General features: G+C 35.6%; 1 protein-coding gene across 4 annotated transcripts in view; it reads left to right on the plus strand.

Moving 5' to 3' along the window:
• FZD3 (frizzled class receptor 3) overlaps window positions 1-12,358 on the plus strand; it is an 84,989-nt gene that overhangs the window by 55,825 nt on the left and 16,806 nt on the right. For all 4 annotated transcript variants that reach the window (XM_055295844.2, XM_063610841.1, XM_055295843.2 and 1 more), the window contains 2 exons: window positions 5,866-6,014; window positions 10,292-10,525. In XM_055295844.2, coding sequence (XP_055151819.1) covers window positions 5,866-6,014; window positions 10,292-10,525 — 383 coding nt within the window. The remainder of the gene's footprint in view (window positions 1-5,865; window positions 6,015-10,291; window positions 10,526-12,358) is intronic.

Genomic DNA, 12,358 nt, shown 5'->3' on the forward strand with positions numbered 1-12,358 from the left:
CAGTGCATATTAGTATATTAAAAAACATACCAAAAGTCATATTTAATATATGTATAAATAATGTTATAGATATTACAGCCGTGCACCACAATAACAATGTTTCAGTCAACCATGGACTGCATATGGGACTATGGTGGTCCCATAAGATTATAATGTTATATTTTTATTTTACCCTATGTTTAAATAGATACCCAAATATTTAATATTGTGATACAATTGTTTGCATTATTTGGTACAGTAACCTGCTGTACAAGTTTGTAGCCTAGGAGCAAGAGGCTATACCATAAAGACTAGGTGTGTAGTGGGCTATACCATCTAGGTTTAGCCTAAGTACACTCTGATATTCACACAATGACAAAACTGCCTAACGATGCATCACTCAGAACATATCCCTGTTGTCAAGTGACACAAGACTGTATAATTTTGAAACATAAATGGTGATCATATTTGGCACATCAGTCTATACCTAGTTGTGTGCCATAGCTGGCTCTCAGGCCCGTAAGATGCAGTTCCACGTTCAGTGATATCACACTGGTTGTTTGAAAATGATCATCGAAATTGGCAGATGCTGCAAATCAGGGCTTCCTTTGACCCAGAGAGCCAGTTGTTGAACATTTACCAGCACACAACTGTCTGTATTTTCCTTTTTTCATTTACATTATTTTTTGAATGACTGTATATTTGGTAATTTGGATGTACCATAATTTAAACAATCCCCTATTATTGACCTGTTATTTCTTTAGGATGTTATTTCTCGAAATAGAATTGCTGAATCAAATGGAATATACATTTAAATTTTTTATAAGTTTTACAAGATTGTATACTAGTAAGGCTATACCAGTTTACCAACAGTGAGGGTGTTTCCCAATGCCCCACCCAGTACTTATTTTTATATTTAGAATCTTCATACATATATTTTTTTAATTATTTTTTTTTATTCTTAAAAGTTTTTAATGGTTCAAGTCTGGGCGCGGTGGCTCATGCCTGTAATCCCAGCACTTTGGGAGGCTGAGGCAGGCGGATAACAAGGTCAGGAGATCGAGACCATCCTGGCTAACATGATGAAACCCCATCTCTACTGAAAATACAAAAAATTAGCTGGGCATGGTGGCAGGCACCTGTAGTCCCAGCTACTCTGGGAAGCAGAAGAATGGCATGCACCCGGGAGGTGGAGCTTGCAGTGAGCTGAGATCATGCCAGTGCACTCCAGCCTGGGCAACAGAGCAAGACTCCATCTCAAAAAAAAAAGTTTTTAATGGTTCAAAACCCAAAAGCTACAAAAGTATATGGGAAAAGTCTCCCTTCTATCACTGCCTGTGTTTCCCAGCTTCCCAGTGCCCCTCTCAAGGGTAACTTGGAATTTTATAAGGAATTTGTATATCCTCTTTCAGTGATGTTCATGCATGTACAAAGAAGTATATTCCTTTGCTCCCTCTTTTTTTACTCACTTGGTAAGCTCCCATACACACTTCCCCACCTTGCTCTTGTCATTTAATGATATATTTTGGAGATCAATACCAAAAGAGAAAAGTCTTCCTCAGTATCTTTTCATGCCCTCATGGTATTCCATTGAATGGATAAATCATATTGCTTCTAACATTTTACGATTGGTATATGATATGTGTACAATACTTGAACATGCATCATTTCACATATATATGAATATATCTGTAGCACACATTTTTTAAATAGTTGCTTAATCAAAGGATATAACTTTGATAGACATAGCCAAATTGTCTTTTATAGAGGTTTATGAATTTACCTCTCCATCGCCAATATATGAGAGTATTCGTCCACACATTTGCTAATGCAATATACTGTCAGACTTTTGGATCTTACCTATTTGATAGGTTAAAAAATAGAACGAGCATATAATTTAACTATGAGTCTGAGCTCTAGATGTGTCTTTTGTTTTCTGTAAATTGTTGATATATTTTGCCTATTTTTCTTCAGGTCACGGGCTTTTTTAGTTGTAGGAGTTTATTATTCATTAACGAAATTAGCCCTTTTATCTGCCATATAATTTGCAACAATTTTATATCAGCTTTTTTATTGTCTCTTGGCTGTTGTTATGATAGTTATGGCCATGCAGAAATGTGGGATTTTATGTAGCACAGTTGTCTCTTTTTTTTTTTTTTTTTTTTTTGAGACGGAGCCTGGCTCTGTCGCCCAGGCTAGAGTCCGGTGGCATGATCTCAGCTCACTGCAACCTGTGCCTCCTAGGTTCAAGCAATTCTCCTGTCTCAGCCTCCCAAGTAGCTGGGACTACAGGCGCCCACCATCACACCCAGCTAATTTTTGTATTTTTAGTAGAGACGGGGTTTCACCATATTGGTCAGGCTGGTCTCAAACTCCTGACATCAGGTGATCTGCCTGCCTCGGCCTCCAAAAGCACTGGGATTACAGGTGTGAGCCACCGTGCCTGGCTCACTTGTCTCTTTTTGATGGCTTCTAAGTTTTGTGTCATTGTTAGAAAGTCACTCTTCATCTCTCTCCTCGAAATAAAAGCTTTCATCTACAACTTTATGGTTTCTTTTTTGTTGTTAATTTTTTTCTTACATTTGAATTTTTGTTTTTTTTTGTTTTTATTTAATTATTTATTTACTTTGAGACGGGGTCTTGCTGTGTTTCTCAGGCTGGAGTGCAGTGGCGCAAAGCAGCCTCTGCCTCCTGGGCTCAAGCAAACCACCCGCCTCAGCCTCCCTAAGTGCTGGGATTACAGGCCTGAGCCACTGCGCCTGGCCTGAATTTTTGATCTTTTAGAAATTCATCTAGGTATGAAATATGGTATGGCTTCAGCTCTGTTTTTTTCTAGAAGCCTGTCCAGAATCCATTTATTGAATAAACATATTTCTTCTGAATGGTTTGAAGTGTCACTTACTTAAATACTGCTTATATTAAACATTGTGTTCTGTAATTACACAGTTTTAATTATTATAGCTTAATGATGTATTTCTCTTCTCTTTCAGGACTTTCCTGTTTGTTCTTGATTGTTTTCCATGTAAACTTTAAAATCAACTTGTCTAATTCTCATATAACTCTTGTTATTTTTTTTGGAATTTTGGGATTGTGTCAAATTTAATAACTAAATCAAGGAGAATCTGCATTCTTATGATAAATTATTTCTAACTAAGAACATGTTTGAAGTGGGGTGTGTTTTAAAACATCTTCAAATAGATCATTTTTCTTATTAAATTTATTCTTAGGTGTTTTGTCGCTTTTGTTATAGTTTGTATTAGTATGCTAGGGCTACCATAATGAGATACCACAGACTGGGTAGCTTAAACAACAGAAACTGATTTTCTCACAGCTCTAGAAGCTGGAAGTCCAGGATGAAGGTGCTGGCAGGTTTGATTTCCTCTCAAGTCTCTCTCCTTGGCTTGTAGATGGGAGCCTGCTTGCTGTGTCCTCACATGGCCTTTCTGTGTGTGTACACATCCCTGGTGTCTTTATGTCCCAATTTCCTTCTCTTACAAGGATACCAGCCAGATTGGGTTAGGATCTACCCACATAACCTTAATTACCTCTTTGAAGGCCCCACCTCCAAATACAGTCACATTCTGAGGTACTGGGAGTTAGGGCTTCAACATATGAATTTGGATAGAGGAGACAGTTTAGCCCATAACAATGGTAAATGAAGAATTTTCTTTCTTATGTCTACTAATTGATATTTATATATGTGAAAGTTATTTGTGTATTTAATTTCATACCTAGCCACCCAGCTTATAATTTATAATAGTTTTTACTTTATTCTCTTAGTTTTTCCAGGTATAAAATTATACTATTTATAAATAATGATCACATTGTCTCTTCCTTTCTAGTTTTTATAACCTTTATTTCTTTTATCTAATTGCAGTCTAGAGCTGTTGAAATGGTTAACTAAGAGTGGTGGCAGTAGATACTGTTCTTGTATTCCATATTTTAATGAAAATATTTCTAGTGGCTTTTGGTGTTTCCATTAAGCATGATGTTTGCTTTTGGATTGAGATATAGATATATAGTGTCTTTAAGGACTTCATCATCTATTTGTATTTTATTACAGTTTTTAAAAATCAAGAATGAATACTTTTATCAAATGCCTTTGTGGCATTTATGAAGATGATCATATGTTTTCCCTTTGATCTAATAATATGTTGAATTTATAAATAAATTTACTAATATTGAACCATCTTTGCATTCCCGTTTGGTCCTAGCCTATTCTTTTAATTTGCTGTTGAATTCTGTTTGCATACAAATTCCTAAATGAGACATAAATAAATAGTTTCTTTATGGAGGCTTTGTTAAGTACAATTTTATGCTTGCTTTATATAAATAATTTTAATCATTTTCTTTTTCTGTGTTTTCAGACAATTTGAAATTATGTGTTCTTTAATGGTTTATTAGAATTTTCCTATGAAACTTTGGGGTCTAGTGCTTTCTGAGAGAAGGTGGCTCTTTGACAACTTTATTTCTTCTATAATATATCTGTTTAAATTTTTTTATTTCCTCTGGAGTCAATTTTGTTAAATTACATTTTCCTATCATTTGTTTCCATTGGTTTTCAAGTCTATTTGCATGGAATTGAGCAAAGTAATCTAAGATTCTTTAATTTTTCTCTATTTGCATCTGTTTCTTTATTATCATTTCTGTGTCTGTGTGTTTGCTGTTTTCTTCCCTTTGTTGTTTTGATTAGACTGGAGTCTGGCCTATCCTTTTTCAATAACCAACTTTGGGTTATTAATTCTGCTATTTTTTTGTCTTACAAATACTTTATTTCTTCTTTTATCTTTTTTTTTTTGGAGACAGTCTCACTCTGTTGCCCAATCTGGAGTGCAGTAGTGCAATCTTGACTCACTACAACCTCCACCTCCCCGGTTCAAGCGATTCTCCTATCTCAGCCTCCTGAGTACCTGGGACTACAGGTGCCTGCCACCACGCCCAGCTAATTTTTGTATTTTTAGTAGGGACGGGGTTTTGCCATCTTGGCCAGGCTGGTCTTGAATCCCTGACCTCAGGTGATCTGCCTGCCTCGGCCTCCCAAAGTGCTGGGATTACATGCATGAACCACCACACCCGGCCTATTCTTCATTTTCTTTTCCTTAGGTTTGCTTTATTGATTGATAATACAGTTGATATTTCTAGTTAGTCATTATTCTATTAATTTGATTTAAGGCTTTTTGTTCTATAGAAATTTTAAATTTTTAGTAGTCAAAACTATCAGTGTTTTCCTTCTATGGCATCTTATTTTCACATACTCTTTTAAAAAGTTCATCTACATCACCACTGCCTCTCTCCTGCCATTGTACAAATGCTGTCCATTCTTCCCTATTTTAGAAGATGACTAATATCAGCCAAATATCTATCGTCTATCTATCTAGATAGATAGATATGGCTCAATGTATAGAGTATAAATTTATTGTCATATTTTCAGGAGTATATTTTTTCCACATAATAAGAAAATTACCTATAAAATCTTATACATGAAAACATCAAATTTGTAGAATTATTTTACTCTACTTTATTTAAAAGATTTTGGGCCAGGCACGGTGGCTCACGCCTGTAATCCCAGCACTTTGGGAGGCTGAGGTAGGTGGATCACCTGCAGCCTGGCCAACATGGTGAAACCCCGTCTCTACTAAAAATACAAAAATTACCTGGGCATGTTGGCACATGCCTGTAATCCTAGCTACTTGGGAGGCTGAGGCAGGAGAATTGCTTGAACCTGGGAGGCAGAGGTTGCAGTGAGCCAAGATCACATTATTGCACTCCAGCCTGGGTGACAAGAGCAAAACTCTGTCTTAAAAGAAAAAGAAAAAGATTTCATAATGGCCTTTAATAGAAAGTTATTTTTATATATTTAAGATGCTTTTCTTTCTGTTCTTCCAGGTTACTCAAATGAGTCGTCCAGACTTGATTCTCTTTCTGATGAAATACCTGATGGCTCTCATAGTTGGCATTCCCTCTGTATTTTGGGTTGGAAGCAAAAAGACATGCTTTGAATGGGCCAGTTTTTTTCATGGTCGTAGGAAGAAAGAGTAAGTTGAAATAAATTATCACAGTGTTCACAAACCTCACATTTACGTAAATTTTTTTGTGTTGCTTATGTTAAAATGACTTGGATTTGGAGAATTATTCAAACAAGACTGTAACATTTTCAGCAGTATCCAGTTATGATTGGCACAGTAGCATGTCTTAATTTAAAACTAAAAACTTATTTTGAGAAGATGGCCAAGTAGTCCAGAAGATGACCAGGCCTCCTGTACTAATTCAGAATATTTGAAAGAAGTCCAATCTTTGTGAAAAAAATTCAAATTGTAATTTTCTTAAAAGCAAATTAATGCTTTTCTCTACATTCTTATCTGATCTTCCTGATACTCCTTTGAAGGTTGATATATATTCTCATCTCTCTTTTACAAATGAGAAAACCACGATAGAGGTTAAGTGCTTGGCCGAAGTCACACAGGTATTTACTGATAAGACCTAGATAAACTTCTGTCTCCCGTTGTCCATTGTTCTTCCAAGCGTACCAAAAGTGATATAAAGAAATACTCTTATTCCATTCTAATATAGTACGTTAAAGCCAAATAGAAAAATGATATTAGTAGATTAATTGAAATGTGTTAGAGGTTATTTTCATTCATAGTTGGCCATACTGCATATTACAGTGTGATATAAGGGCATATTTAAGGAATCTTTAAATTTTTGTACCTTAGTTTGTAAAACAAAAACAAAACAAGACCCTTCAGTTTTCACAGTGGAACAAATGATTTCAAACTCTACTCAGTTTTAAGTCTCATAGGTATCTCTATCTGAATTATCACAAACTCTAAGTTAGTAGATTCTTTATTTCTTATGATTTTACTTAATCTAGGATCCATGGAAGAATGATTTTTTTTGTGGGGTAGTCTGTAAATATTTTAAAATTATATGTAGAATGCATCTTGTATTGGTTAATGTCATTTTCTTATATGATACAACTTGAAGTTACTTTAGTTTCTGCCTCACTAATAAAGTTTATATTTACTAAAATACCAGTAATTAACAATTTCTGTTATACAAATTATATTAACATCACAGTTTAATATACAGTCAGCCTTTTGTATCTGGGGGTTCCATATCAGTGGATTCAACCAACAATGGATCAAAAATATTTGGGAAAAAAAAATTTCAAGAAAATTCCAAAAAACAAAACTTGAATTTGCTTCATGCTGAGCACTACACTGAATCTATGCAAATAAAGTGATGTATTAGGTACTGTAAGTAATCTAGAGATGATTTAAAGTGTACCAGAGGTTGTATGCAAATACTGCACCATTTTATACAAGGGACTTGAGCATCCTTGAATTTTGGCACCCACAGGAGGTCCTGGAACCACTCTCCTGAGGAAATTGAGGGATGACTGTATACATTTCTTATTCTGATATCTGAGACTGCTACTAGTGATATCAGATAATGCATTTCTCCTTTAAATATAATTTCATAGAGCAGAAAAGGAAAGAAGGGGATGAGTTCACTCAACAGCAACCAAAAAAATTTGTCTTCTAGGCATTTATTCATTCTTTGAAAGACTTGTTGAATGCTTACTCTGTGCCACCAACTACTTTTGGATACCAATGATTTGATAGCAAACAGAACAGGCCAAGACCCAGCTTTCTTAGAGTGTCCTCCCTTATGGGATTTACTGTGATTTATTTGTGTATTCTTTGGAAAACTGTATTGTAATCACAGTAAAACACGATGCTGAGGAAAGGACTTGAATTAAACATTCCTGGACACCTCTGAGCCATATATAAATAATTCTGTAATAGAGTTGCATTAGAAATTCCAGATAGAGCTAAAACTGAAGCTTTCCTTTTAGAGATTTATCCTAGTTCGTTTGCGGGGATACTGGTTGGGCCAAAATCCTTTTGAAACTGGTTAAACCAAACACCGCATGTTCTCACTCATAGGTGGGAATTGAACAATGAGAACTCATGGACACAGGAAGGGGAACATCACGCTCCGGGGACTGTTGTGGGGTGGGGGGAGGGGGGAGGGACAGCATTAGGAGATACACCTAATGCTAAATGACGAGTTAATGGGTGCAGGAAATCAACATGGCACATGGATACATATGTAACAAACCTGCACATTGTGCACATGTACCCTAAAACCCTAAAGTATAATAAAAAAAAAAAAAAAAAAAAAAAAAAAAGAAACTGGTTAAAACTCTCAGGGGCCCTTCCATTTGGTTTTCTGCAGCTGTGGATTCCCAACCAACAGTCATTGTGATCTTCCAAGCCAGAATGTGCTCTGGGCTGGAGTGGCAGCCCCTCATTCTGTCATTCAAGAGCGTGGGCACCCTTTGGCTATTTCTAGCATTTGTCTGGTTAGCCTTTAGGAAACGACTATAAGATAATAATAATGGGTACTAATTTATTGGGCACATTTAATACTCAAAGCACTGTTCTAAGCACTTTACACATTAAATTATTTAATGCTATAAACAGCCTTGTGATGGAGGACATCATTTTACAGATAAGGAAACTGAGGCATAGCACCAAGATTTCATAACAAGTGATTGCTAACAGATTCAAACCCAGTCTGACTGCAGAGCTTTGCTCTTAACTACTTTGTTACACTGTGCTGTAGACTGGTTTCTAACATTGTGCTAATCAAATGAATGTTCTCCCCTTAAGTGAAGCCAGATTTAAGACCATACTTATGCTAATAATTCTGACATAGATTTAAATATTTTTAGAAATCCTCTTTTGGATTACCTGGGTCATTTCACTTAATTTCTCTGGACATTATCTGTAAAATGAGGGGACAAACCTTCACCATTTGGAGGTGAGTTAAATTTTTGGAACAACTAGAAGTCAGTTTTAACCAAGTTTAGAAAATAAAGTCAACAACCAAGAATGACTTGGTGGGATGTATGTATATATGAATAAGGCCATTGATTACAGAGGAACAAATCCAGATATATATATATTTTTTTTTACTATTTTTGACTTGTTCTTTTTTCTGTCATGTTTTTGACATTTTGTTTTCCAGATATATGTAAACACTGTTTTATCATTACCTTGTGATTAGCCTCTAAGACTTTAAACTTAAGTTTGATCCTTGACTGTTGGTTTCGTTGTGTGATTTTTTGAAAGTTCTTTAATTTCTTAAAACTTTAGTTTCTTTGTCTATGAAATGGGGATTACAATATCTATTATTAATAGATATCCAATATTCCCTTAGAAATACACTCTTAGGACATGAATCTCTGTAATGATGACATTATTAAGAGGATTCAAAGGAGAATATATATAAAGTACTCAATAAATACTAGACTTCCTTCAGCCCATCTACCCCAACACGAAAAACAACAGCAATAATGACAATCCTTTTGTAATGTGAGAATTTATAATATATGTAATTTCTCAATATATGATCCAATCTTTACATGCTGGAGTTTTATTTTCGAAATGAAATTGATTATCTAATTTTAACTTTATGAGTTTTCATAGTAAGTCCTTTATTTACATAATCCAAGACACTAACCTTTACAACTGTTTAATTAGCTCTTGTATTAATTTAATTACTGCCTTGTTCGTCATCATAAGCCATCTGTCTACTTAATCCTTTGATAGCAGTTAAAATTTTTTGTTTTTGACAATAATTTTTCCGCTAAATGTTTCCCTCTAAGCTTCTAATATGTCTGAGGCTTAATTGTAATTTTAATTTTTAATTTTGTTTTGTTCTAATTATGACTGCTCATGTTTATTCCAGCACTATACAACTGCTTCTGCATAAAATCAACTTGTAGACTAAAACAACTGCTCTTACAACTTAAAAAAATGTTGTATCCATGCTACAGTGAAGCCTCTACTAGTTATATAAACCATGCAAGAAAACGATTTTTCTATTTTAGAGTTATATCTTCATAATATTTCAGTGTCTTGAGAATGACAGATTTCTTTGGCTGAAAGGGAACTTTTAGAAATGATGAAATTGTATACCTTCATTTTATAGGTGAAGAAACGAAGGAAAGACGAGATAATGACATACTTAAGATCACATTTTTATTGATAAAGTTGGAACTAAAATCCTGATTTCCTTATCTAACACAGACCTTTTTCCATCATACCACCTTAGGGGACAGATTGACATAGATTGTTGTTATATTCTTTCCTCTGTCAACAATGTTTCTTCATATCAGTCCTGTAGATCTAATTTGGCAAGCAATTAATTTCAAGAATAATATCAGTGTTGCACAGAAGTATTGCTTATTGGTCTGAAGGAAGATTGGTATGTATCTTAAACTTACTATTTTGTTGTCTAGGATAGTGAATGAGAGCCGACAGGTACTCCAGGAACCTGATTTTGCTCAGTCTCTCCTGAGGGATCCAAATACTCCTATCATAAGAAAGTCAAGGGGAACTTCCACTCAAGGAACATCCACCCATGCTTCTTCAACTCAGCTGGCTATGGTGGATGATCAAAGAAGCAAAGCGGGAAGCATCCACAGCAAAGTGAGCAGCTACCACGGCAGCCTCCACAGATCACGTGATGGCAGGTGAGTTTTGTTAGTAGTGTAGTTTATTTCATAAGCTGAATTATGATCATACAGCTTAAGAAAGAAGAGCAGCCAATTCTGAAATAGAAGTCAAACATAATTAAGCCTTTGAATTTTGCTAGATAGAGTTGTCCCAGACTATGGTCAGACTTAAAGTCAGTCAGAGTTGTTTCGATTTGATGCAGTAAGCAATATGGGAGTTATTGCAGGGGATTGAGCAGGGAGAAGACAGGGTAAAAGTGGTTATTTTAGTAAGATTAATTTAGTAAACAATTATGGAACACCTACTACATCTAGTACTCTTGCTAGGCCCTGAGAATACAAAGATGACTTAGGCATGATTTTTGCTCTTGGTAAGCTCACAGTCTATTTAGAAAGATAGTGTAGTCAGTTTGTGGTTTAGAACATGGATCTGGAATGATAAGCCTCAGTTTCCTCATTTATAAAATGAAAATAGTAGTAATATCTGCCTCTTTAATAATGTTGTACAAATTAAATGAGATAGCATACCTAATTCCTTGGAACAATGCCTGTCTCAATGAGTACCTCATGTCAGCTTGTGTTATTATTGTAATTGACAATTGAATTAATATATAAGTATGATAGTATAGTTCAGGAGTTGGCAAACATTTTCTGTGAAGAGCCAGATAGTAAATATTTTAGGCCTTATGAGCCATATGGTCTTCACTGCAACTATTTGAGTCTGCTGTTGTAGCATGAAAGCAGTCATAGACAATATGTAGTCAAGTAGAAATAACTGCATTCCAATAAAACTTTATTTGCAAAAATAGGATTTGGCCAGCAGGCCTTAGTTTGCCAACCCCTGTTTACTAGGTACAGTAGTAGCATAGTGGAGGGAGTGATTAATTCTGGTGGCTAGGGAGGGGGTTGGTTTCACAGAGAAAATATTTGAGAGAAGCCTGGCTGTGGGTTTCTTGTTAAATTTGAGAAATGAGACACTAGAATTAGAAACTGGCTGGGAGCTTTTCAGTAATTCATTTGAGAGATGATAAAGGCTTATAGGAGAATGGTGGAAGTGGGAAGAGAGGAAGAGCTGACCTGAAAGATATTTAGAAAGAAGAAATGATATAGCCGGGTGTTGTGGTGGGCGCCTGTAATCCCAGCTCCTCAGGAGGCTGAGGCAGGAGAATCACTTGAAGCCAGGAGGTGGAGGTTGGAGTGAGCTGACATTGTGCCACTGCACTCCAGCCTGGGCAACAAGAGCAAAACTCTGTCTCAAAAAAAAAAAAAGAAGAAATGATAGAGATTGGTAAGAAATTAATATTAGCAGCTGGAGAGAAGGAATGTGCTAAAGATTTTTTGGGGTGTTTGTTTTTTTAAGATTTCTTTTGGGAAACTGAGAGAATGAAAATTATAATACCTGAAACTGACAGGATTCTATGTTCACTTGAAAACATCTGTTTCCACAGCTGTTTCTATCCTGTCAGTCTCAGTCTTCTCCTTGTCCTCCTAGTGTAGAATCCGATTCTCTGTACTTTTTTAATCTTCTGTTTTTTCCTCTCAACTTGTTTTCTTTTACCTCCTGTTGTTCAGCTACCCTGTGTTTAAAAGAGCAGCAGTCTTTCTTTGTGCTGATTTATCTTTTATCCATTTCCTTTTTCTTTCCTGGCTAGATTTTTGAAATGACTATTTTGAATATTTTTCTTCTCCCTAATCCATCCTTTATGCCTTGAAAGTGTAGTCTTTTTCTCCTCTCTACCTGCCTGAACTGTACCCTCTAACATCACCAGTGACTTCATTTTAACCACAAGGATTTTTCTCCTTCCTTCCTTCTTTTGTTCCACTTAGCACTCCTATATGAGAAGCATTCTT

The sequence above is a fragment of the Symphalangus syndactylus genome, chromosome 10 (assembly GCF_028878055.3).
Source record: "Symphalangus syndactylus isolate Jambi chromosome 10, NHGRI_mSymSyn1-v2.1_pri, whole genome shotgun sequence".
Lineage (NCBI taxonomy): Eukaryota > Metazoa > Chordata > Mammalia > Primates > Hylobatidae > Symphalangus > Symphalangus syndactylus.